The 26,895-nt window shown below is 34.5% G+C and overlaps 6 protein-coding genes across 11 annotated transcripts; 2 read left to right on the forward strand and 4 right to left on the reverse strand.

The window, feature by feature from the left end:
• Positions 1 to 477: 477 nt before the first annotated feature.
• On the forward strand, positions 478 to 2,514 carry LOC124429460 (ubiquitin-conjugating enzyme E2 variant 2). 2 transcript variants are annotated; one of them, XR_006943452.1, is made up of 5 exons: positions 478 to 744; positions 1,263 to 1,405; positions 1,496 to 1,621; positions 1,742 to 2,062; positions 2,153 to 2,514. XR_006943452.1 is itself a non-coding variant. In XM_046974792.1 (4 exons), the coding sequence occupies exons 1-4, from the start codon at positions 720 to 722 to the stop codon at positions 1,880 to 1,882; spliced, it is 435 nt and encodes a 144-aa protein (XP_046830748.1). In that variant the 5' UTR covers positions 478 to 719; the 3' UTR covers positions 1,883 to 2,514. The 2 variants fall into 2 exon arrangements, 1 of the variants encoding a protein (XP_046830748.1); XM_046974792.1 differs by having other exon boundaries at positions 1,742 to 2,514.
• Positions 2,515 to 4,046: 1,532 nt separating this feature from the next.
• Positions 4,047 to 6,632, reverse strand: LOC124429454 (cytochrome c1, heme protein, mitochondrial). Its single transcript, XM_046974774.1, has 8 exons — positions 6,498 to 6,632; positions 5,821 to 5,868; positions 5,411 to 5,559; positions 5,201 to 5,333; positions 4,915 to 5,079; positions 4,743 to 4,856; positions 4,501 to 4,635; positions 4,047 to 4,419 (listed from the first exon to the last, which is right to left on the reverse strand). Exons 1-8 carry the CDS (start codon positions 6,567 to 6,569, stop codon positions 4,315 to 4,317), a joined length of 921 nt encoding a protein of 306 aa, XP_046830730.1. The 5' UTR covers positions 6,570 to 6,632; the 3' UTR covers positions 4,047 to 4,314.
• A 709-nt stretch (positions 6,633 to 7,341) lies between these two features.
• LOC124429444 (protein LSM14 homolog B-A) lies at positions 7,342 to 15,140 on the forward strand. 2 transcript variants are annotated; one of them, XM_046974754.1, is made up of 7 exons: positions 7,342 to 7,575; positions 8,920 to 9,074; positions 9,201 to 9,501; positions 10,374 to 10,590; positions 10,772 to 11,056; positions 11,313 to 11,492; positions 11,581 to 15,140. In XM_046974754.1, exons 1-7 carry the CDS (start codon positions 7,455 to 7,457, stop codon positions 11,891 to 11,893), a joined length of 1,572 nt encoding a protein of 523 aa, XP_046830710.1. In that variant the 5' UTR covers positions 7,342 to 7,454; the 3' UTR covers positions 11,894 to 15,140. The 2 variants fall into 2 exon arrangements, with proteins under 2 accessions (XP_046830710.1, XP_046830711.1); XM_046974755.1 differs by having other exon boundaries at positions 7,343 to 7,575; positions 9,201 to 9,396.
• Positions 11,800 to 17,943, reverse strand: LOC124429449 (15-hydroxyprostaglandin dehydrogenase [NAD(+)]-like). 4 transcript variants are annotated; one of them, XM_046974762.1, is made up of 8 exons: positions 17,238 to 17,943; positions 16,688 to 16,845; positions 16,476 to 16,602; positions 16,265 to 16,371; positions 15,973 to 16,146; positions 15,700 to 15,854; positions 15,393 to 15,595; positions 11,800 to 11,896 (listed from the first exon to the last, which is right to left on the reverse strand). In XM_046974762.1, the coding sequence occupies exons 2-8, from the start codon at positions 16,835 to 16,837 to the stop codon at positions 11,847 to 11,849; spliced, it is 966 nt and encodes a 321-aa protein (XP_046830718.1). In that variant the 5' UTR covers positions 16,838 to 16,845; positions 17,238 to 17,943; the 3' UTR covers positions 11,800 to 11,846. The 4 variants fall into 4 exon arrangements, with proteins under 4 accessions (XP_046830718.1, XP_046830716.1, XP_046830717.1 ...); XM_046974760.1 differs by lacking the exon at positions 17,238 to 17,943 and adding an exon at positions 17,072 to 17,217; XM_046974761.1 differs by lacking the exons at positions 15,393 to 15,595; positions 17,238 to 17,943 and adding an exon at positions 16,928 to 17,211.
• Positions 17,944 to 18,588: 645 nt separating this feature from the next.
• On the reverse strand, positions 18,589 to 22,529 carry LOC124429588. Its single transcript, XM_046975044.1, has 12 exons — positions 22,366 to 22,529; positions 22,174 to 22,300; positions 21,944 to 22,050; positions 21,687 to 21,863; positions 21,397 to 21,542; positions 21,182 to 21,313; positions 19,883 to 20,021; positions 19,553 to 19,679; positions 19,355 to 19,461; positions 19,088 to 19,261; positions 18,872 to 19,002; positions 18,589 to 18,798 (listed from the first exon to the last, which is right to left on the reverse strand). The coding sequence occupies exons 1-12, from the start codon at positions 22,459 to 22,461 to the stop codon at positions 18,645 to 18,647; spliced, it is 1,617 nt and encodes a 538-aa protein (XP_046831000.1). The 5' UTR covers positions 22,462 to 22,529; the 3' UTR covers positions 18,589 to 18,644.
• A 1,112-nt stretch (positions 22,530 to 23,641) lies between these two features.
• On the reverse strand, positions 23,642 to 26,675 carry LOC124429445 (protein DDI1 homolog 2). The gene is made up of 6 exons (XM_046974756.1): positions 26,091 to 26,675; positions 25,519 to 25,740; positions 25,189 to 25,443; positions 24,648 to 24,953; positions 24,448 to 24,567; positions 23,642 to 24,350 (listed from the first exon to the last, which is right to left on the reverse strand). Exons 1-6 carry the CDS (start codon positions 26,350 to 26,352, stop codon positions 24,127 to 24,129), a joined length of 1,389 nt encoding a protein of 462 aa, XP_046830712.1. The 5' UTR covers positions 26,353 to 26,675; the 3' UTR covers positions 23,642 to 24,126.
• Between the last annotated feature and the right edge of the window lie 220 nt (positions 26,676 to 26,895).

The raw sequence follows: 26,895 nt of genomic DNA on the forward strand, positions 1-26,895 counted from the left end.
CGAATTCGGTACCCTTCTTCCTCCTCCTCCTCCCCCTACTCCTCTTTCTATCTATCGATCCTCGAGACGGTAGCTTTTATTTCGAGAGAAAAACAAAAAAGACGAAAAAATAAAAGAAACGAAAAAAGGCAATGTTTCATTTCGATCGTATACTTTTTCTTCAAATCCAGACAGATCTATTCAGAACGTTCGTTAAAGCTTTTCAAAAATCCCGCTCTCTTTCGTAGAACGAAGACGTAGAAAAGAGACGGCCATGTTGACCGTTCGAATTGTCGGTAAAACGATCGTTTTTCAATTCAGCTATCAAATTGACTACATTTTTCTTCCCAATGAAAAATATGTTCGATCGAAGGCAATTCGATCAAAGCCGAGAAATAGTTTGAAAGTTGCAAAAGTGTTTCGAAAGGAGCGACGCCGGTGAGTAAACGGAACATTCGATGGGACGACGAATTTCTCGAGGCAGGAAACCCTTCTAGAGTTTGAAAAGTTCGTGGAAATAGACAACCTCGCGGAGGTTGGCTGAATGTTCGCAAAGTGAATTTCACTTGAAACTTAAGATTTTATTTTATTCGCATCCAGTTGGGTAATGAAAAGTCCGTTAATACTCGAGTTAATACGCATACATTGAAAGGAGATTGACTCGCGGCATTGGCCGGCATTAAACTTGTTATTCCTTTAAGAAAAAATACAGTGCTTCGCAGAAATAAGAAATAAGAAATATGGCGGTACCCACTACCGGTGTAGGTGAGTATTTTTTTCCATTCTTCTTTGCTTTCTACTCGACACGGATTTAATCTTTTTATCATCGTTTCTCTCGAGACGATCTTCACCTTTGCAAATCTCTTTCCGTTCCTTTTTTTTTCTCTCTTTCTTTCTTTCTTTCTTTCTTTTTTTCTTTTTTTTTCTTTTTTTTTTTTTTTTTTTTGTTTTAAGCTAGACGCAACCCAGGCACGTTGATCCGTTCTTTCCTGTAAATTAGATACCTCCGCCAGGTTTGCAATTTTTCTCGAGAGTCTACGTCTTCTCGTTTTTTTCCTTTTTTTTCCACTTTCATATCAACTTTCCTATCTCTCAGAGATATCGGGCCACTTCATTCTCTTTCATTTTTCCGGTCGGTCTAAACGGAAAACTTGAAAGACGATCGGAAGATTACGGCATGCCTAATACTCCGAGCCATAACCTGTATCGCGCATCAAATCCAAATTTTCATTATTTCAAACTTTAGCACGATAGATATTTCTCAACGTTGATATTTCTCACAGTTGTTCCACGAAACTTTCGCTTGCTGGAGGAATTAGAACAGGGTCAGAAAGGTGTTGGGGATGGTACAATTAGTTGGGGATTGGAAAATGACGATGACATGACTCTTACACATTGGACCGGGATGATAATCGGACCACCCAGAGTAAGTGCCAAGCGTTTGATGATACTTTCATATTTTCAAACAATATTTAGCCTAATAGTTGTTAGCGCAATTCAATGTATCTTTTTTTAGACGCCGTATGAAAATAGAATGTATAGTTTGAAAATTGATTGCGGTCAAAGATATCCAGACGATGCTCCCAATGTAAGATTTTTAAGCAGAATCAATATGAATTGTATCAATAGCACTACCGGAGCCGTAAGTATTCACCTTTTTTGTTTGTTTCTTTTTTTTTTTTTTTTTTTTTTTTTTTTTATAGAGTCGTGAACAGTTATCTCGTAGCTTTGGTTTATAATTTGTATTGTAATTTGCGCAAAGGTCGATAATCGCAGTGTACCAGTACTTGCAAAATGGCAAAGGGAATACACAATCAAGACAGTTCTACAAGAGCTTCGTCGTTTGATGACACTCAAAGAAAACATGAAACTTTCTCAGCCACCAGAGGGCAGTACTTTTTAGCCTAACCACACATAAATTTATCATTTCTTCCTTTTTATGGTAGCACGAGGCGAGATATAATAATAAAGGTACCAAATAATAATAAAATGGTACCCGATGGAAATTTATGCTAAGATGTAACGCCTTTGCAAAAGAAAGGCGATAATAGCTTGAAAAGTTGGATATGAATTTTGTGTTTAGGTAAGCCCGAGAGGTGTTTGTCCTTTAAATTTTAGGTCATGTTTAACCATTCGCATGTTTCTAATGTAAAAAGTTATTTGTAATTTTTAGGTAATAAAACTGTTGCGCGATAGCCGTAATGTTTCTCATCTTAAGAGATTATTACCGCTTACTGTTTCTGAGATGCTTATGAGGTATGTGCTTGCAAGACGTATTTTTCCAACTTTTCAAGCTATTATGATTAAAAAAAAAAAAAACAAAAAAAGAAAAAAAAAACACAAAAAAAATAATAAGAAAAAAAAGAAAAAAAAAGGAAAAAAAAAAGAAAAAAAAAGGGAAAAAAGAAGAAAAAAAAGTCACACAACAAATATTTTGAATCTTAAACTGGATGATACACCGATTGTCTAATAAAAAGAATAATCAGTAAGAACAAATTATGCCTTTGAAGTTTTTTAAATGAAAAAGAAAAAGAACAAGAGAGAGTGAGGGGGGGGGGGAGAGAAAAGAAAGGAAAAAAAAATAAAAGTAGCCTCTAATACAAGCCAAATAATATTTCTGTTTATAGATAAGTGCCATCTTTTATGATTTTAAAATTATGATTTCATGGAGTTGTCTCAATTATTATAGAGGCGGATTGCCACGAAAATTCCTAAGCCCATGTAAACATTTTGATAAATCGATTGAAAAATTGGTAACGCGTAGGTAGCTTGAATTTGTAATTCAGATACGTTGGGAGTGGTTCGTAGAACGAAATCGTTATCGGAATATAATCGCTTTTGATATGACTAAATGGCAAGAAGTTGAATCGAATTTTCTCTAACCATAGATAAATTCTATCTATCTAATTTAGGAAAAAACTGACAAAAGTTAGGTCGTTGAAATTAACTCGTCAAGAATATTGTATAAATGGGATAAAAAATTGGACATTCGACGTCCTTTTATTGAGACATCGCCCAAATACGGCCTCTTACTTTATACAAAAGGATATGTTATACTGCTTGGATCACATGTCGTCTAATAAATAAAGAATGGAAGGTGATCATAACAGAAATATAAAAGGTCGTAATTTGATTCAGAGTAGAGAGAGGATAGGGTAACATATAGGGTATATGCGTTGCACCGGGCAGGAGTACATTGATATATGAAGCATTGCAACTTACATTTTCATTTACCTTTTCATTCCAGTATAAATGCGACACAAGACTATGTATATTCCGATTATATTTAAATTTGATAATCCATTTGGAAAGTGTGTACATGCTTAATAAATACGTATTTATGTTATAAGCTTCATAATTGATGTACTATGAATATTATGTTTTAAATTCAATATTGATCCAAAGCTCGTCAAGAGTATAAAATTCCTGATTAACGAAGATTAACAAGTTTACTTTCTCAAATTTAATTTAAATGACTTGTATCGTTTTATTCCTCTTTTATCAAACTAAATATGCAAGAGTACGGTTTTTTTTTTTTTTTTTTTTTCTTTTTCTTTTTTTAAAGTTTTTATTTTCGCGTTTAATCTCTCACCGATAGAGAACTATGATCGTATAAATTATTTGCAGTATAAATATAATATAATTTCATGATTTCTCACCTTCGATTTGCATTGTATTATGTATACTCTGTTATTGCATTTTTAGACTATACTCAATTAGACCAAAGTATGAATTACGAAGGTATTTGAACAATTATTATTATTAGCTAATGTTATGAAACTTTAACTACCTGAAATACTATACATACCTCTGAGATCAGCTTTGTATTTCAGTATTACACTATCGTTAATGTAATAGTGTAATCTAATTCATATTAAATAATTATTACTCTATGTCGATGAAATGAAACTTAAAAATAAAAAAATTTCTTTAGAAAAATTATCTGTCAATTATTAGTACAATGTTTTCCTCTTTAACGCATCAATTTTTAATTTCTCAAGTGTAACATAATTAAATTATTTTATTCGAATCGTTTGAACATAATTATAAGTTACAAGCACACTTTATTACTTTTAACAATTTATTTATGTCGGCCGATGATAACATTGTTTGCATATTATTTATGTACAATGTACAAGTATATTGACTTGAAAATTTTTAATGAATCGAACATGCATCAAATGCTATATTGGCAGCTTGCGAGTCTGGAAAGTGCTAAAAATTTCCGATTATATTAATTAATTTATAAAACTACATTAGATCCCTTGATGCTAACATCGCCAAGACAATTTCTTTAAGCTGATGCTTCAACGGACTTATCTCGAAATAATTACACTACTTTTTGGGGACGAAAAGTAGTTTTGTGTTTTTAACGGTAGTCCATGTGTGCCTCTTTAGGTAAATTGCGCCGCTTATGAGAAGAATACCTATTCCAATGGTCTAAAAAAAAATTATATAAACGTTAGAAATATTTACGATATCATATAATCTTTAGAATTAAAAGCGAAGGGAACAATTTACCTTGATGGTATATTTTTTTCTGTCATCATATTCATGATTGGACGTCCACATAAGGAAAGTGGTAACGTCTTTAGCTATTTGAGAAGCGGTAGCAGGAGTACCATCTTCAAACTCCAAGACTTCGTCGTAAATGACCTATGGATATTTCTTTATTTATATATAATGTAGGACACAGAATGAGAAACGTGCAATGCGGGATGGTGGTGTCATTCTACTTTCTACTCGTATAATTACAAAATTACCTGTCCCATACCGATAGCACCACCTAAGAAATATGGATTAAAGTATTGACCTTCTTGTAGTTTAATTCCAGCCGGTGGATCACAATATCCGGTCAACAGAGAGAATATATAGTTCTGTAAAAACAGATATATAAGTCCGTTATATTATAATATTGTATACGAAAAAAATTACCTCTCCGTCGTGCCTAGCATTGAGGATTAGCGAAAGGTCAGGTGGTAAGGCGCCATTGTTAGCCACTCTAGCGGCTTCCTCATTTGGATATGGGCTTGGAACATAGTCCGATAATTTTCCTGGACGCATAAAGTATTCTCCAGTGGCGTCTGGACCATCTTGTACCTGTTTTAAAATCGTACAATAAATATATATACATATATACATATATATATATATATATATATATATAGATTGAGCAATAAGATAAGTACTCTCAATAAAAGATCTTTCTCTGTATGATCACCTGTATTTCAGCAGCAAGAGCTTTCGCTTCTTTCTCTGTATGACTAACGCCTACCAGATGACGATATGCTACATACTGCAAACTGTGACAAGCGGAGCATACATTTTTATATACTTCCCATCCTCGTCGCACGCTGAAATTTACAAAAAAAATACAGTCAAACCACTCGTTTTGTTAGCTTATTATATATTTAACACGCAGATGCCGTACCTTGCATGATCCAACGAGTTAAACATTCCATAAAAATCCCATTTATATCTCGCAGGATGAACCGCCAGATCGCCGGCTTTTACAGAACTATCTAGAGCATAAATTAAAGCTCCAATACCACCAGCAGTTATTCCTAAACACGTTACTAACTGTAAATAAGAGGATAAGTTGTCAGCTTGATACGCAAAAATATATATATATATATTATGGCGAATCATTTATAGTTTAATAAAACGTATTAAGATGTATAGTAAGACATACAGATTGACTATAAGAGTTATTACATAATGAAAAATATTATAACTTACTATATGAAATATAAAGTTTTTAAAAAGTTCAAGATGGTGGTTGCAGGAAAGGTATCTAGGTAAGGGGGTTCATTTCCTACTGACAAATTGAAAAACACCTACCAATTTTCGACCTCTGGACCATTCTTTTGTAGTGGAGAAATTATTGGTCTGTAAAATCATAATGAATTATTAAAATTTATCTCATGATTAGATTACACAATGGAAATAAAATTATACGGATGTTATATCTTCTCGTTATATCATTACTTACAATAAAATTGTTGTCCTTTAGACATAACTTTATATATATGCATTATAAAGTATTTAACTTTTGTAATCATATTTGGCATGTTACACTTTATATTTCTACAATTTTTGTACAAATATATATATATATGTGTACATATATATATATATATATATATATATATGTATTTATATATAAAGTATATATAAAACACATGTTTAATGATGGCAGCATCATGATTTTCTCTAGACGTTACTATTACATAACATGTATTAAATTGTCTTTTAAAACTTTTGAAAATTTATGTATCTCTTTTTAAAAGACAATACGCTTGTGTGGCATTAATAAGAAAGGTGCCATTCGGATTAAATATTACGAATAAAAATGTCATAGCAGCCGACAAGTAGTACAGCTCGAGAGTAAACTTCTTACAGAAACTTGGCCGATTATGTCAATCATATATAAGGCCAATAATTAGCTATGAATATATTACTTATTGCTCAAATAAATGCATTTAATCGCGACCAATTGTTAATACAATTTTTCTTACCTGATTGACCAAAGTTCCATAATTCGGTTTTAAAAGACCAGATTTACAAATTCGTCCTAACGTAGCCGCCATCTTGGCCAGAGGTGCTATGTGCAAAAGGCGTTAGTCAATGAAGCAACTGAAGAATACACGAAGGCAAATTTTTTAGTTCGACGAAGAGGATTAAAATATCTTATCTAAAGGTTGACACTTTTGCATCGTACACAGTAGTAGTGGACATTCGCTTAAATTAAATCCTAATCTTTTATATTGGAAAGATTTCAGACAGTGATCACTTTTTCAAGCGATTATTCGATATAGAGATACAAATATTCGTTACTCTTAAATTTCCCGCTTTATAGCCCTCTTTCAAATTCTAAATTATTTGAATATCTTCAATTGGTTGTTATCGATAAATATGACATTCGTTGAAACTTGATTAAAAATTTATCATTTATTATAATCATCATCAAAGAATATAATAAAAATCATATCTTTTTTCCTTTCTTTTCTTTTCTTCATTTTTTTCCTTTTCTTTTTTCTTTTACATAATGGTGATTAAAATCAGCGTAAAATTAATTTCAGGTAAAATAAGAAATATTTCAACTTTATATCGAAGAACTTATTTTCATATGTGTTTGACTCACTTTTTTGATTATCGAAATAACGAAGTAATAGATACGTTGATTAATGATATATTTGAATGTGTAGGTGGAAAATGTAAAAACAGCGTAATTGCAATTAATTCCTGAAAAGAATGCTGATATTACAAATGAAACGGAAATTCTTTTTAGATGTCCACCTAGCTAGTTACGATATTTGAAGATAATCAAGGGAGAGGGCGCGACGCATGCGCCTATCTGTTGGCAGACTTGGCAGTTCGCCGTCGACCATTGGTGTCAGCTGCTACGTTCGTCAGATGGTAATGTGAATCGTAGAATATCGCATCGATCACCGTACCGAAGAAAACGCATCAAGATGAGCGGAGGAATGCCGGAGCTTGGCTCAAAGATAAGTTTAATATCGAAGGCGGATATTCGTTACGAGGGTCGCCTATTTACCGTAGATCCGCAAGAATGTACGATCGCTCTTGCTAATGGTGAGTATGAAAATCAAGATGGATACCGAACCTACTTTTGCCGCTTCTCCATTTCCCGGTTCTTTTCCTCCTATAGCTTTTTATCCTCTTCTCTAGCTTTTCTCTCTCTCTCTCTCTCTCTCTCTCACCTTCTATCTCTCTTCCTCTCTCTCTCTCTCTCTCCCTTGCTGCTTTCTTCTTCTTCTTTTTTTCCTTTCAATTCATCCTAAATTAACGCTCGATCGTTCCTTTAGATTTGTTAAATTGGAAAATACTTCAAAATATACGAGATTTCGATTTGTCCGGTAGATCAAATGCAAAACAACCGGGGTCACCCTCCTAACGCTACTCTTGTAACGAGTGATTTATACGTTTCTCGATTAATCTACGTCTTCGAATTATATCAAAGATATATCAGATTTTATTTTACTTTATAATACTTCACACATATACGTTATGTACGGGACTTCATTGCAATGTACTATTATGAACTCTGTAGATACAAACAATAAAGGCATCATTTCGAATCGTTTTCTGGAGGTCAAACGAACGATCAGCTTTCTAACGATGTTAGATTTAAATCTTCTAAAACTCGATTATACAAATATTATTTAATATATCGTTGATTTCTCCTTCCCCCCAGCACCCCCCCCCCCCACCCGTCTTTGTGCGTGTGTGCGTGCGTATGCGCGCGCTCGTATTGTGTGTGTTTGTATGTGTGTATGTATGTACGTATATATGTACATATAAATACAATTTTTATTATTTATCACTTTGGATTTTCAAAGAATGAAATCGTTGCACCTCGAATAGCGTTAGATTTGATCTATCACTGTTCTGTTTCATAAAATCACACCATGTTACAAATATTATCCATTAATAGAAATTAATAAAGCAAACATAGTATATGCCCTTCTGATATGTCGACAGATTATATTAAAAGCTAGTATTTGCTTTATGTTTCAAATAATTGTTTTTACACACACAGAGTCATTGTATGGAAGGTTTATATCTCTTGCTTAGTTCTTTGTTTACAATGTTTCAATGTCCTTGTCCTCTTCGACTCTGTTAGATATCCATCATTGAACTCAAACATAGGGAAAATGTACAGGATCAAGGTTATCTTAACATATTTCAAATTCTATTCAAATTGTCGAAGTATTCCTTTTTTTTATTTTTATTTTATTTTATTTTATTTTATTTATTTTTTTCTTTTTTTTTTCTATAATCATCAAATTATCTTATCATCATTAGAAAATCGATAAAATATTTAATCTGAAAATGCAGAAGATAAAAAGAAAATATTTTTTTAAGGTTATATTCATTATATAGCATAAAATCTAATCTTGTTTATTTTTATAACAGTGCGTTCCTTTGGAACAGAAGACAGAGAAACTCAACTGCCCGTAGCTCCTCAAAATCAGGTCTACGAATATATTCTATTTCGTGGCTCGGACATAAAAGATATTAGAGTTGTGAATAATGTTAACTCTATACCAAATGATCCAGCTATCGTCCAGGTAATTGTATAAATGTAGCGTCTTACCTCCAAGATATTTACTTTTTTGGGACAGTCCAGTAATAAAATGTATGTTTGCACGGTGAATGATTAACTTTGAAAATATCTGATAGCAATTGATTTTTAGATGACTGTACAGCCATCGATGGGACAGCAATCTTATCAACCGCAACCGACTTATGCTCATCCAATGATGGGTCAAATGGGCCCTATGGGTGGTCAATATGGAACTCCTTACGGTATGACTATGGGTGCTATGGGACCAGTAATGGGCATGCCGACTACTGCCAGAGATCCTCGCGGGCCACTGAATAAACAGCCAAGTGAGTTGAGCTTGGGCCCTGCTGAACCCAATGCCATCTCTATCCCAAACTCACTATCGACGGCCAATGTCGACCCATTACCAAAAGACCAATCTCTGGAAGATGGTAAACTGTTTTTGCTATGATCTTTTCCTTGCCAATGGCATGCCTACTGCTTCCTTTTTGGTAAAAACGCTTGCTACATAATTTACTTCATTATATTGTATGTATTTTGGATATATTTGAAAGTGATTGCATTTAATAGATAATTCTTTTAATAATTTTTTAAGTAATTGCAAGAGCTGTATGTCATCTTGGAATTCATTCCAGATTCGCATCGCTTAACTTTCTCCGCCGATATATTGAGTTTGTCCCAAATGATCTAAATATCTATATGCTATATTTTCTATGCTAGAACAAGTCCCTTAACTACAATAAATACATGTTTTATAATACTTTGCAAATGCTTTCTGCTGTGTGCACATATGTGCTTTCATATTAATTTACAATGTATCTTTAATAACCTTCTCGTACGTTCATACTTTAATTGACTTAATCCATAATATTATTCATATAGCAGAAAAGTATTAATGGCAGTAACTTGTATATGCGTGTTAGATTTTATTATATTAATATATTACGTGTAGAGATATTCGAACAAGTCGCAATATTTTTCTCGTATAAATTATATTTTGGATTCGAAGGAACTATCTTTGCATCCGCATTTTTCTATTTTTCTTTGACAATACGATTAATTGTTATCCGAGCAGCGTATGAGCATGAAGCTGTGTCGAGTAACGGAATAGCAAGAACAGTTTAAAATTTGAAGTAGTTTTGGCTATTATTCTAATATTCTTTTAATCGGTAATGCAATGACATTAGTAAGATTGTAGTACGATACAGAGTGAGAAATATAAATTTGTAATATTTGGCCTGTCAATTTTTTCTTACACTTTACGAGGTACACCAAAGAAAAGAATTGAATCCTTCTTATGTAGGTGTACTGGATCTTATTAGCGGAGGATCGAGATCAACAACGCCGACATCTTCATTATTGACTAGAAAAAGTCCTACAATAGATCAGGGCATACAAGTAGGACATCAACAGCAACAGCAGCAACAACAACAGCAGCAACAGCAAAGTAGTAGCCTTGGTAAACACGTTGAAAAGCCAAACATTAGAACCGTTCAACCTCCACGTCGTGATCACGAAGGGTAGGATAATTGGCATTGATTAATTGCCATTGACAATTCGTTGTTTTACTCTAGACTCGTTTAAAAATAGATTAAGGCAAGCTTAAAGTTTAATCGCTAAACATTTTTTCTTCTCTTCTTTTCTTTCCTTTTCCCCCCATCCCCCGTTTTTTTTTCTTTTTCTTTTCTCCCCCTCATACAGACATGTTGGTGGCAAAACGAGCAATGCTATGTCGCAATATAACGATATGAAGAGAGACGCCATGAAATCTGATGGTCCGATACAGGGACAAAGTGGACACCCCGGAGGTGGCAGAGGAAATCGTGGTGGTTGGATGAATCGTGGAAATATACGTGGCCGAGGTAGAGGACGCGGTGGTTTTAGGGCCAATCAACCTGGTAATGCTGGAGCTAAATCCAAAAACACGCTCAAATTTGATAACGATTACGATTTCGAGCAAGCTAATACGGAATTCGAGGAATTAAGGTATATATCCGGTTGTCTAGTTAAGTTTTCAAATACATGCATGTTTACTTGGCGTATTTCACTTCATACATAATAATAAGTGGGAATACATGTATCATGCGATAGTAAGTTGATTATATGCGATATTAATGCAGGCATGAATATACGTATAAGTGTCCTGTTTACGCATCGCATACACATTATTATATAGATTTTAATATAGATTTATTGGCGCACAGCTATTAATAAAAAAATATAATTATATAAATGTAATTAGATCCCAATTGGCAAAGACCAAAATCGACGGTGGTACGGATAACGAGAAGAAAGATGATAGCGGTAATGAAACTGGAGCAGGCGAAGGAGAACCCGAGGAAGAACCGGAAGTTGTTCATTATGATAAATCTAAATCATTCTTTGATAACATTAGCTGCGAGGCTGTCGAGAGGAGTAAAGGGTTGGTATAACTTTGATATAACAAGTTCTGACCGGTTAATAAATGAGAGTGCCTAGATGTCGACGATCGAAGAAACTTTTATTTACAGACGATTCCAGCGTACGGATTGGAGGACAGAAAGGAAATTGAACTCTGAGACGTTCGGCGTGGCTTCGACAAGACGTGGCGGTTTTCGCGGCCGTGGCTACTATAATCGTGGTATGGGAGGAATGTATGGGAGAGGTGCTGGCAATATCGGTACGTCTGGTTTTCGTGGTGGGTACAGAGGTACTCGAGGCGTCAATCGCAAGCCCACCAATCAACAACAGAATAATAATCCTGGTAGTCAAGCTCGTGCGACCAACGAACAGTCTACTACTCAGTCGCAGCAGAACAACCGTCTTGTAACTGGAACGGCGTAAAACCTGGAATATGCCACACTATGAACAACGCGCTATTAAGTATAAGTATTCTTTAGATAATAAGGCTTTTACGGTATATGCTCTGCCCATACGGACTGAAAATGATTTTGGAAAAATTGGCAATCTGATCAATTTTAGATTGTCGTTAAAGGAAATGTTGCGAAGAATCTCGCGCGTGGGACTCTGCTGGCGCACAGAACTCTCGCATCTAGACTTTTTTTCGGTGTAAGGGAGACGTTTACTCTACGGGGAAGAAATGTTTTTTTCTTTTTCCTCTTAGCTTTGGATAATGATCACGATATACGCGCGTGCACGCGCGCGCACACACACACACACACTCACTCACTCACTCACTCACTCACACACACACACACACACACGCACACGCACACTTGTCGAGAATCGTCCTTTGATAATCGTTTATATGATTGAATGTAGTCTTGTAGTTCGTGTGCGTTCTCGAGAGGAAATCTTTGCGCTTTTAATTTTTTTCTTTTCTCTAACAGGCATCGGAGCAAATACAGGACACGTTACATTTGAATATAATCTTACAATATGATCCATATGAGACGTTGAAAGCGCAGGCAGGTTTATCATATTGAGAAGAAATTGACGAAAAATTACAAGTTCTAGTTTAAAACTTCTCGTTTATATTTTATTCGAAATGCGAATTTCTTTCTCTCTATAAAACATTTTTCCTACGACTCTTTCAAGGGGACGTTTCAAGTTTAATATTTTTCCCATAAGCTTCGTATCGTAATCATTATCACGTCTTTTCGTATAAGTGTTTAGTAGATCGAGATAGGTCAATAAAGATGTGGCAGAGAAAAAATAAAATGATAAAAAAAATTATACTGGTAATTATATTTGCATTAGTTATAAACACCGATAGGATATACTCAGTTTCGGTGATGCCTCGGAATAAAAATATTCTTATGAAAAAGAGGGTAGACGTGCGTTTAATGGCTATTTCTGGGCTATGTTGCTTTGTATTCGTTTGACGGAAGTATCTTAAGATATAGAGAGAATGCATGTATATATAATATTTATAATTATGTCCGAAACTGGATATGGTTATATATATATATATATATATATATATATATATATATATATATATATATGTATATATATATATATTCTATACATATGTATTCTTTTTATGTCTTTTCGAAGGGTATACTGAGAGAAACTGAGTATATTCGTTGGTACTTATCAATCGTAAAAGAATGTGTGACGCTGAGAATGGAGTTATTACTATAGCTAAATTATCGCGTGTTTTATTTTTTGAATACGCAGACGAAATTTCGAGATAACCGACTAGAAGTTTCTACAATAGAAGGAGAAGAAAAAAAGAATAAACAAACAAACAAACAATATTTAGTTTTAAGCGAATGGAAGATTCTTTCGAAGGTATAAAACTTATGATAATGCGTGAGAGCTCTTTAAAATGCAAATATGTATAACCGATACTGTCCTATGTACGAAATCGTCATCGAACGCGTTCGTAGACGACCGTTATTCACATGGTAAAAGAAAGAAAGAAAAAAAAAAAGAAAGACAAGAATACGACGAATCGTTTGTTCGTTGTACCGTGTGTAAGAGATCAATAAGCAGATGGCGAGCTTAAGGGGATGATTATAAATTGAAAGTACAAGTCACATTTAACAGTGAAACGTGCACTAATCGCAGCGAAGAGACCAAAACGCGAATCGCTCTGCATGAAAAATTGACTTCGGTGCATAGGGTAAAGATTTTTTCGACTTTGCGACTGTATCAGTGATTAGAAAAGTGGCCTAACGTTTAATTTTTTATCATTTATTTTGAGTTCCATCGATCCATATTATAAAAACAGAAAAACATTTCGGTAAATATATGGCTTTGGTCTCTTTCATAATCATCATTTCATTCGACTCTTCCATTTCAAAGCGGTGTGTTTCCAAAAAAAAAAAAGAAAAAAAGAAAAAAAAGAAGAAGAAGAAAGAAAAAAGAAACAAAACAAAATAGGAAAAATTAAAAAATAACGACGCGATATTCGAGAAAGTACTTACAATTAGAATGAACGAAAAAAAAGAATACTTTATACTTGTATGACGCACGTCGAGTCTGCTGCTGACCTTCTCTCATTCATAAAACTTCATTGAGAGACTCCTCGAACATAAAGATTGAGAATGAGAAGGAGGAGGAGGAGGAGGAGGAGGAGGAGGAGAAGGAGGATGGGGATGGGCGAAAATTATCGAAGATATAGAAAAAGGAAAATGAATGTAACCTGTCGCCAGTAGACTAGATGATATATCGTCATCATTAATTAACAGAATGGTTTTATTATATTTGTCGTGTGTATGTGAAAGATTTGGGGGTATTGCTAAGAATAGAGGGAAGGTAGGTAACGTCGTTCTCCTTTTTTTTCTTTTTTGTTTTCTTCTTTTCGATAGTTTTTACCGACAAATTTTGCTCTTCTTTTTTCCTCGATCTGGGTTACATACATTTTACATGTTCAAAATTTAAGAATCAAGTGAAATTCATTAATATCTCATTCGATCGAAGGAACTTTGCGAATCATGTATCGTATAACTTCGTCTTTACGTATTTCGAATATGGTCCGCGTGACACGATACTGCACTTTGACGGTCGTGAAAGTAATAAAAAATTAGAAAAAAAGCTGGATGATCAATGCCCCTTAGACGAGGAAAAGGAGTAGGAGAAGAAGGAAGACAAGTCTGAAAAGAAGGATAACGGTGTAATAATGCGGAGAAGACAAAAAGTATGTGTATTATTTGCGACTGTTATTTTTCTATGGCTCTTGCCGAGATCCACGCATATATACAAATGTATACATAACGTAAGCCAAGATTTAGTTATACATACGTTACATATATATATATATATATATATATATATATGACGATGGTGGTAATGATAACATATTGATAATGATAATAATAATAAAATAATAATAATAATGATGATAATAAAAAAAATAAAAAAAGTAAACCTTCATAGTCTATCGGCGATGCGGCCAAACGAAGTATAAAGAGAATAATAAAAACAGAAAAAAACACAAATCAAGTGTATATTAAACGTAGGCAGATAAGAAGAAAAAAAGTATATGTTTTAAGTTTCTTGCATTATGCATGGGGAGAATATTATTACACGATGTACGCGATTTTCCAACGATAAGTTTTTGTTTTGTACAGCGGATATTGTGAATCCCGATGCTATGAATAATACTGAAATGATGAAATAATACGCGGTGTATAATCTTTGTAATAGTAATCGACCTCTTTTTTTGTGTCTTTTTTTTCTTAACCTGTTAGCTGTGCACGACGGTATATTCGTATACTTATACACGCTTACAGATTAATTATTTATTACTTTCTAATTTCAGAGCATTTTCTTCCTACCGTCGAAGTGCAATTCGCTTAGGAAATTTTTCGCGTATAAAGGTAAAGAAATAGTTCATGTTTCGGTCAAACACAAATTACGCTAGTTCTCGTACCATTATCGTAAACTTTCGTTATTTTGCGTCCTTTTCCAATTTTAGTCTCGTCATACGTCATGTTGTTTTTGTAACGTCGACGTAGAGTACAAGGATTTGGTACATAAATCTCATAAGGTTGACGACCACTCTCGATGACCCAAATGCTACCGGATTCACCGAAACGTAGAACGTTTAACAGGCCCTGTGCGACGATGTACGGTCTATCGATTAAACAAATTTATCTTCAATCATAGGACAGATCGAGGAATTCGGATTTGAAGAGATACGCGATATAGAGAGCGTCGCAAATAAAGACGACACTTACGTTTGTATGGGGATCTGTTCCAAGTTCTTCACAAAATCCGCTTTCATTACTCTGGATAGCAATTTGTTCGGACTGTCGATGGTGAGACCAGTTTCTGTTAATCCAGGACATAACGTTATCACCCTTATTCCGGTTCTTTCGTAATGATCAGGGTCCTAAGAGATAAATGGAACTTTTACGTATCGTCATGATTATAATCGCGTCCGTTACATAACGATTAAAAATATAATTAAAATTCAGCACCAAAATTAATCGATAATCGATAAAACTCACTGCGAGAGATTGCGAAAGACCTATGATCGCGTGTTTCGTGGCCGCATAAACTGGAAGTTGAGCCGTATTACCGATATTCATGTGTTCACTGACGTTCACCAATATTCCACCGTGTCCACCGCTCTCTTTGCTCATGTGTTTGACAGCCAACATTGCTGTTGAGATCATTCCAGTCTGACAAAAAGGAAAAAAGATTTTTCTTTTTTACTAACATCTTTAACGATAAATAAAACAGATTATATAAAGATTTGTTTTTTTTTCTTTTTCTTTTTTTTTTTTTTTTTTCACTTACAATATTCACGGCGATCTCACGTTCCCAACGTCGTTCATCGAGTATTCCAGCATTATTAATCACTATGTCGATTTCGGTCATTAATATTGATGCTTCCTCAAAGGCCTCTATAAGATAAACAAATACATTCATTACATAGAATATATAGAAATGAAAAATGTTCTTTTCCCCTTTCCGATATTTTCGAATTGAAACTTTCGATCGAACAAACCTATCGATTGTTCGTGTTTAGCTACGTCACTTTGTATGAAGTATACTTTGTTTACACCGTACGACTTTTCTATACCCAAGCCAATCCTCTTACAAGTCTCTCCGTCTATATCGAGTATAGCTATTTTCTATAACACATTAAAGTATCTTTTATTTCGTTCGAATACCATTGATCATTGTAAAATAATGATATTTCGATCGATGATCGCTTACGTTTGCTCCGTGTTTCAGAAAGCTATTAACGAAGGCGTAACCTAGACCAGCAGCACCGCCAGTTATTAAAATATTTTTACCAGATACCACACCATTGATTTCTTCCAATTCCTTGGCTCTTTCCGAGGCCGAGGATCGTCGTCTGATCATCCGTCGAGCTACAATGACAAATCAACGTGATTCTTTTCTCTTTTAGTAAGTCGGTCAATAATTTTTTCTTCTTCCTTCTCTTTTTTATACCGGATAAATAAAAGGCATCGCATAAGAATAAAGCTAACGGTGAAAAAAATACAAATGTTAGAAATCGTTTAAAAAGAATATCGTTTCTTTTCCGGCATCTTCTTCTGACTTTCCTTGAGGAAAAATTAGGAATACTCATCGTACCCATCATCTCCATTTTGGATTTTCGAAATAAATAAATCGATAAGAATCGAATAAAGAATGATGACAGAACGTAGCGATCACAAAGAAGCAAACTGAGATCGAAGGCTCTGTTCGAATGGTATTTATACAAATCGAATAGCATTAATCGGAGACGCATTAATATTACTTGATGTTTCACGCTTCGTTTCGAGGAAAAAAGAGGGAAGAGGACGGGCTGGTTCCTCTTTGACCAGCTTCTTCGTCAAGAGGTACGTGTGTGTGTGTGTGTGTACGCAGGGAGAAAAGAAAGACTGATCTCGAAGGAATCGAAGCAACGTGTTGTTCGTCGATAGCTCTGCTACTTAATTAAAAAAAAAAAGTGATAAAAGAGAAAAAATAGTATGAGAGAGAGAGAGAGAGAGAGAGAACTTTCTTATCAACGTTTTTTACTAATTGTGATAACCGCGAGACGATAGAGAGACAATCGTAGTAGGAGTATGATTATTTTCTTCGATCGTGCCACAGTAAACTATGTAAACATTACAGATCTTTTTACTTCTAAACAAATATATAGGCGGTATCAAAAGGTCGACTTAATCGCATTCTATGAAAGACAATCGTATGATATTTAACGTAACAAGTGATATGTCATAGAGATAATGTTATTGATGTACAATTCACAGCATGAATATACACTCTGTGGCAGAAGGAGAGAAAGAGAAGATGATTTTTTATCGAGACCACCGCTGTACTTTTTACATAATTATTCAACGACAATAAGAACAAGTCCAAGGACGGTCGATTTAGGACTCGCTAGTTTCTCTTTTGCCTTTATTTTCGTCGTATCGGTGAAAGTGCTTTTTGCGGAAAATTACCAATATCTCAATTGATATCAATCCCGATTTAATATATTGTACGAACGGTGCACTCGACGATGTCGACGCGACATTCGCCGATAGGACGAGTCGTGTGGCAGAAGGCGAAGAGATAATGAACGGTCGTACGCTCAGCTCATTATCGAGGAAAAGAGTGTATCATTTTTCTTTTTTCTTTTCTCCTTGTTTTTTCCTTTTTTTCAATACTCATCTGACGAAGGACGCACTAACCATAAATTATATGAAAAGCTAGACCTTTTTTAACCGCGATATTGTTAACCGGTTCGAGTTGGTTCGCGTTAGATCTTAGACAGGTCAATATTCGCGAATAAATTATTAATAACGACATTCATTGTTATTTTTCTTTTTTTCGTTGAAACTTGGCAAAAAATTTTTCGAAAATTGAACCGAAACGTGAAAGTTGCACACGAAGAAGTTTTTTTTCTTTTCTTTTCTTTTTTCTTTTCTTTTTTTTTCTTTTTATTTTTATTTTTTATTTTTTTTTTTATTTTTTTATTTTTTTTTTTTGATAGATAATCAGCCTCAAGTTTATCGTACGAAGACGACCAAATTATTATTAAGGAGCACGAAACGAAGCACGGTCGGAGAGATAGTATATATAGCCCTCTATAATCGACATTGAAAGAAAATATATCCATTTGCTTAAATCTAATACCAATTCATAGATTTTATTTCTCATAAATCTATTTTACAAGTATTTAACTCTGTTGTTCCTCCCCTTGATCCGTTTTCTGGGGTAAACTATCGGACAGTTGAACTTCATAAACAGGTTTACCTTGCTCGCTTATCCATATAGTTCCATTTTGAGCGCATCTTATCGCATAGACTAGCCCATGAGCAACTGATTCCACTCTGATCGTGAAGAATAATCGATGGTCAAGAAACCGTGAAAAATCATCAAAATTGCAAACAACCTCGTACACACCTTTGGGGCTGGTACTTTTGCAGGATTTGAGGATCCATAAGATTGCTTCGAAAGTCTTCGTGATTCGCCTCGGTCACGCCTGGACAGAGCACTATGATTCTCACCTTGGTTCTCTGATAATGATAAGGTTGCTAAAAGAAAAAAGTTGGGCGTGCATCATAAAGGAGGGAAAAAATAATCTAACAAAATCTAAATGAAAGATGCAAATACGCATACGGCGAAGGAACGGCTAAAATTCACCACGGCGTGTTTTGCGGTGGAGTAAACTGGAAGTTGTGGTAAAGCACATAGGCCAGCGATCGAGGAAACATTGAGGACAACGCCTCCTTTTCCACCTGAATCTCGACGCATTTGTTGTATTCCCAGTAAAGTTGAACGAATCAGAGCTGTCTGTGAGAAAAGAAAAGAAAAAAACGCGTGCGAATACGTTTGTACTTATAACAGAGAAAAATGCGAAAAGATCAAAGGGCCACGGGAACTCACCACATTAACATCTATAGCTTTTACAAAGTCAGCCTCATTTATCACGCTGGCGTTGTTGATTAAAATATCCAGACCGCCAAGGATATTGATTGCATCCTTAAATGTAACTACGGCAAACGATCTCTATTGTGTTATTTCCTTAGAAAATTATTACACAATTATTACACAATTATCAAATATGAGAGATAAAATGCGAACTATTGAAATCGGTGCTACGGGTCACGTCGCAGGGAAGAAAAATCGCGCGATTACGGCCAAATTCAAAATTTAATCTCTCCATCGCCCCTGTCCCCTCCTCCTCGCGGTTGTCGATCATGAGGACTTTCTAAAAGAAAAAAAGTAATTCGAACTAAATACTTGTAATATTTTCTTCTATATACGTATTTATAACCGACTCATAAGGTTTACATAATTTACAAATAACGCGATCGAGTTCGAAGTAGTACGAATTTAATAAGTGATCAAAAAACTAATGTTTGTTTATTACAGAAACATAACTGATCGATCGATAAGAAAATATTTACTTACAGTTGCACCGTTACGTAACAATTCTCTGCTAAAGGCCAAGCCCAATTTACTCGCTGCGCCCGTTACGATCGCTCTTTTGTCTTTTATTTGCATTTTTTTTCTTTCGAAAACGAAATTTTTTGCCTTACCGACCGATAATCACTTAAAATTCGAACAATATTTCTTCTCCGAGCAATATTTTCTTTCGAGATTAAATCAATTAAACTGAAGAGAGATCTTATTTTTTGCGATTAAATGCGTCGTAAAAAGTGAAAGAATGATTGAGGAGCGAATAAAAAAATGACGGAGATCGGGCGAGAAACGATGGAGTCATGTCTTCTTCGTCACTTCTCCCGATACGTATGTCAGCCAATACTAAAGAATCATCGTCTTCCTCTGTTTTTCCTACGACGATCTTCGACCCCACACGAATGATCCAATTCCGTCTCATCGCAAAGCCGCGAGATTAATTTCTATGTAACGTGTTCAGATTTCTCCGAAAGGAATCAAACTTTAATCCTCAAGCTTTGATTGTACTTTGATTTTTACAATAGGCTCGCAAAGATGAAAGTTAATAATCGGTCGGAGTAAGATTTTTTTTTTTTCGTTTTTTTTTTTTTTTTTTTTTTTTTTAATATCAATCACGCTCATAGATTTTCAACCGTATCGTTTCTTCTTCATTTCTTTTTCGAAGATTTTACAAAGTTTCTTGCAATCGTAATGGAAAAGAGAACAAAAAAAAAAAAAAAAGAAAAAAAAGAAAAATCAAATATTAACTTCGTCATACTACCAAATAAGAAAAAGATCATGTTCAACACGACGAATATTTTTTTCTCGTTCTCGTAAAGAAATTCAACATCTTAAAAAATCTCTTGAACTGAGAATGCAGATCGCTCCGTTATCTGTGTGGGTGTACATCTTGTATTCGTTTTTCTTTTTTCTGAAGTGTGCGATCTCTTTGCGACGAGTCGCATTCCGACAATTTTTCTTTCTACGTACGTTCTTACTACACGCCGATCTTCTGACACGTTATATATAATAAATTTAGTTTAATTATCGCGTAATTATTCACGAACTATGATAAAAGGTTTGCAAATGTTTTTATGTAATCTCTGAGATTATTTTATTCATCTCGTTAAAGAAATAGAATACAGTTATTGTTTGCAGAGGAATACGACAGTCGTAGATAGATCTATATGTTTACAGAGTATATATACAGAGATATATACAGACATATATACAGAGGGAGAGAGGGAGAAAAGGGGGGAGGGAAAAAACATATAATTGCTTTATGATAATACAATTGTTAGCCAATTTTACATAGGCACGACAAGCTCCGTATAATGAGGAATCTCGATCTGATACGGCGGTTGTCCGCCCTCGCTGACCCAAATCGCTCCGTTTTTACCTTTTTCAATTAGATCCATCATTGCTTGTGAAACATTATCGACCCTTTATCCAAACACACATAAAATTTCATTAACAGAAATTTTGCAAGAAAAAATGTCTTGATATAAGTATTACGTTAAACTTACGTTTGCTTAGGGTAATTCTGGAAAAATTCTGCAGTGGGTATATCCACTATTTTGGTAAATTTGCTTTCAACGTCCTGGAATAAATATGTCTCCGTAACACCAGGACACATGACCAACACGCGGACACCAGTTTTATCTTCCAAATTCTAAAATAAGAAGAAGAAAAGCTTTCCAGATAGATAAATTAAACGGTACACGTAAAGAGGAAAAATGTTCGAATCGATCAATTTAAAACTCGCGATGGAAGAAAATATAGACTTTCGAAATTTCATTAGCTTTTTACATTTTACCTTCAAAACGTTGCTGAATCCAACGACGGCGTGTTTACTTGCCGTATAAACTGGAGCTTTTATAAATTTGTTAGAAATTCCAACGATAGAAGCAATGTTTACGATAGTTCCACCTTTGCCACCTTTGTTCTTGCTCATATGGTCCAAGGCTAAAAAGCATCCACGAAAGAGACCCGTCTGAAAGAAAGAACTTTTTCTTTTTCTTTTTATCTCTTCTAATCAAGCCAAGAAAAAGAAGGAGATCGAAGAAAACTTACGACGTTAATGTCAATTGTTTTTATCCATTTAGATTCATCCAAAATTCCAGCATTGTTAATAAATATATCAATGACATTGAAGCTAGAGATAACCTTCTTTACAGCCTCTACGAAAGTTGACGAGTAATCGTCAGTTAATTATTCGTTGTTTTCTTTTATCGTACATTTTTAGCATGCAAGTGGCAATTGACTTTAAATATTTATTTTAACATGTGTAGAATAACACTTGCCTTCGAATTGCGAGGCATTCGATACGTCGCAAGGTACAAAGATGGCTCGATTTTTGCCAAATTCGTTTTCCAATGTTACCGCAGACTGGTCGCCTTTAGAACTGGCCAGATCCAAAATGGCAACACTCTAAATATTCACTTATAAATATTTGACCGAGATACGTTTTAATCATAATCAGAGAGTACACTTACCTTGGCGCCATTCCTTAGCAAATCTTCGGCGTATTTATATCCAAGGCCAACGGCTGCGCCAGTAATTAGGACAGTTTTACCTTTAATGTTATTCATTCTTACGTTAAATCCCTTCAATTTCGAACGAGGAATACACTGTCATTGAAACTCTTAAGCTCATATGCTTCCTTATATAGATGCGCTTATATCGATATAAATGCGAGAGTGGGAGTCGATTGGCAAGATATTTTTGCGGGATGGTTCATAATGGTGAATTAACATTTGACGAATAGTTTTGTTTACTTGAATAATAAAATAATAAATCGTATCTTACAACTTATAAAAATAAGTTATTAATTTAGGATAATTTAAAAATTATAATTTTAAGCTTCATTTCATACACATAAGATATATAACAGTTTATATAACAGTTATATAAGAGTTATATAACAGTTTCTTTAATAGACGAAATTTCATTTAAAAATCCAATTCAGAGAGAATTGATAGAAAAAGAATTATTATTCGTTTATGTTAAACATAATGAAAATTTGTAAATAACGCCGTTAGTAACAAAATGAGATAAGAGATAAAAGAATAAGTTCTCGAAGAATATCTTGGAATATCATAGTAATGAGATTATATTTTTATGATTGATAAAACAACATATACGATATTTTATCACACGTCAAAAGCTGAAACGTAAACGACGGGTCAAATGCAGCAATAACGAGATCGAAAAAAATTATTTTATTAAATAAGTATACAAAAAATGAACGATTAGAACTTGTACGATTGGAATTGAATTATTTCATATGCACATATAAGAATACGATTTTGTTAAGAAGAAGTAAAGAACAAATATCTTTAAGCAATAGTACGTATATTATTAAAACAAGGAGGAGGAGGAAGAAGAGGAAGGAAAACCACAAATACAAAGAATTTCTTAAAAAAATAATATAGACATATCTTATCATCTGAAAATCATTGATAACTCCTTTCAATATAATAGAAACGAACGCGCTATTAATAAAGGAGAAAATGCATTGTATAAAAGATAAGTATTCGTAATATGATAAGCAATTTGAATTGCTTTAATAGAATAGCTTTTAAAAGTAGTTGTATTTTTGCAACTCAACGTTTATATATACCGAGTACGTATATAAAGAAATGCGCGAAGAACGAAATTTCTTCGAATAAAATTATAAATTATCAAATTCCTTATGATCGATCCTTGATATATTCTCATTTGTATATTTTATAAGCATATCATTGTGTGTGTGTGTGTGTGTGTGTTTTCTTTTTTTTTTTTTTTTTTTTCTTTCTTTTTACTTACAAACATCTTAACCATACTGTGGATTATCATACGAGAAGCACTTTTTTTTCTTCCTTTTCATCGCATTATAGATTAGCTCATCTCTCAATATTATAATATCTTTCAATCGCTTGTATAAAATCTTATAACTTTTTACTAACCCCCTTATGTATTTATGTATTAAATATTTACGCGTTTACGCATGAAACTTGAGGACATATAACTCCTCGGCAAGTTCGATTCTCAGCCTGTCAGACAGAAGATTCTAAAAGATATGATAATCTTTCTTAACGTCATCTAGTTTAGTCGGTTTGTATAACGAACGTTATGGAAAATTGCTACATATAAAAAAAGAAAGGTATAAATTTCCTTAAACTTCGCTGCATGCCCATCGCAATGCGACTTGTTATTATTCACAGATTTGTATATATAATATTGCTAAATATTGTATACGATGGCCGCCTTCACCATTAGAATTTTAAAGATTTTGCAAACAATGCTGCCGTAGCTTGTGCCTTATCGCCATTAAACCTACGCAGTTCGCTAATAACCTGGGCTCTACTGAAACCTAAAGCTTCAATTTCTTTAACCGTTGCTTCGTTAAATGGATCATGCGAAAAAATGGTAGTTTCTAACGTGGCCAGTCTGTTGGATGAAGATGATGCGCCAACGGAATTGTTGTGACCCTGGATATCTGCACATGTACGATAATATATCGTCGACACCGTCGTACATATACTTGAAATGTTCACATTACTATCGCATACATATTATGGTATAAGACCACATACCGTGCTGTTGTCTTTGCTTCTTCGCATCTCTTGTACTATCTTCCAAAGCCCTGTGCAGATCCCTATCGTCCAGTGACTCATCGCTGTTACCACTCAATCTTGCACATTCTGGCAAATCGCCTATAGGAAAATATATAAAAATAGATAATACAGAAAGTTGGCAACTTGATGGAAAGATCATTTGTCAATCGTAGTCTAACCTTCTGCTAAAAATGGAGTTTCAGTTCCAGTAGTTCCGATTTTCAATAAATTTTTCTTCAAGTCTATGCAACACTGATGCCTCTTCAACATGTCTAAACCAAGTAACATATCCATTCTTTGTTCTTCGAGTACGCTAAAAGACGTCGTAAGATGGTCATTGCCTATTTGAATTTGTACCATATGAATGCGTCCAATGATGCGTTGCACGCCAACGCCCTTGGCGACTCCAGCCCATCTAGTGTCGACCAGACGCATAATGTGACACCTCTCTGCGCAAGCCGCGGACATTATCGTCGTTTGTGCACCTAATCACATAAACGATACTTTCAAGCTCAACTCGTCGACGACGATGTTATTATAATACTTGACTATTGAGAATTATTGATAAGCGCGTCTTTCAAGGTAATGGAATTACGTAAACATAGATATACAGTAAATCGAATGAAAGAAATTTAAAAATAAATTCGTCCATGTATCCTTTCTTTCAGTTTTTCACACATTTAGTCCATTATATTCTCGAATTAAAGCGTTAATATATACCTGAGTCAATAAATGCTTTAACAGGAAATCCATTTACTTTGCAATTAATATACAACATAACAACGGTGCCAAATGTTTCAGGATTATATTCCATTGCTGCTTCCATATTGGCTTCAATGTTTTTCTGCCTAATTTCTTCTGCGATCAGTCTTTGCGCTTCGGTATCTAACGGATCCGCATTCATCATTCTTAATCTTTGCACTTGGCGTTCTTCTTTGACCTTGATTTGTTCCCTCAGTACAGTTGAAAATCTATCTATAATTTGTTTCCCTTTATTTATATTATGCGTGCTTGGAGATGAAAATTATTATAAATATTATAATAATTTACCTAAATTACCAGACAAAAGGGCATCCGCGAGCCTAGGATTATTTTGCTTGAGTAATGCCAATTGATCTGGATTTGCTAAGAACATGTCTCTTATCATGGCTGGATCATCCTCGCTACGTGGATTTTGTACTCTATGAGCAGTAGTACTATTTGTAGTTGGAATTTGCCTATTGTTCGATGTTCCTGGTACTCTGATGGAACTGAAGTCCAATGTAGGAATAACTAAAGTAACAAGCTTTGAAATTCAGTTACCTTTCTCTTTGCTACAGAATACCTACTTATAATTATAAATTCTATAACTCTACAAAGACTTATATATATATATATATATGTATGTATGTATATATATATATATATATATATATATACATACATATACATACTGCATTAAAAATACAAGACGATATACGAGATTGAGAGAGAGAGAGGGGGGGAGGGAGGGAGGGAGGGAGAGAGAAAGAGAACTGAAATTCCTCGATTTCTTTCATATAAGTATGAAAAAAAGATCAAAAACTGAAATCGAGAGGCTAACCTCTTGTCGGAACACGGTCAATTAGCGTTTATATGCTGACCTCCGTTAAAGGGGTTAACGTTCAAGTCGGAGCCACTCTGATGCATGTGTTGAAGGATAACGGCGTCACCATCACGAATCCCATGGTCCTTAAGAGACTTCTTATCGTCCATTAATGGTAGGCCGTTGAAGGCAATGACGATCTCGTGAGCCGGTACGCCGCTCTCGATTTCGCAAAAGGCCTTAAAGTTCTCCAATTCGAGATCTTCACTGACATCCAAGACAAAGATATCGTCACTTAACGTTGTAACCGTCACCTTCATGTTTCCAAAAGTTGTTGCCTCCTTTCTTCTCTTTTCAGACTCGTCCAGACTCGCGTCCTAACAGCAACCAAAAGTAAAGCCAAAAAATATGAAAAAATGCGGGAGAAAATACTAAAATTCGAAAGAAAGGCCGATTTGGAAAAAAACGCGATTTTTCACAAAAAAAAAAAATTGTGTGTGTGTGTGTGTGTGTGTGGCCACCGCTTGTGAGCCGGGCTAAAGGGAGGGGAGGATGGAGTGATAAACAGTTTTCTGGGATGTAAACACAATCCAGCTCAGCAAAAACACGCGACTCCACGTTCTCTCGAGGTTCGAGAATGATGACAATCGACTAATCGATTCTATCGAATTATCATTGAGAACCATCGACGGTCGTCGATTGACGACTAGCGCGAAATTTAAATTTACCTTCACGCACGCATACGTGCAATAATTATCTTTCGACAAAGTATCCAATGTACGCGGAATTGAATAAATTAATATTGAAATGGTATTGGAGACTTTTAATTAACATATTGCGTTAATTGTATTTATTATTGTTTA

This window comes from Vespa crabro, chromosome 15 (genome assembly GCF_910589235.1).
Source record: "Vespa crabro chromosome 15, iyVesCrab1.2, whole genome shotgun sequence".
NCBI lineage: Eukaryota > Metazoa > Arthropoda > Insecta > Hymenoptera > Vespidae > Vespa > Vespa crabro.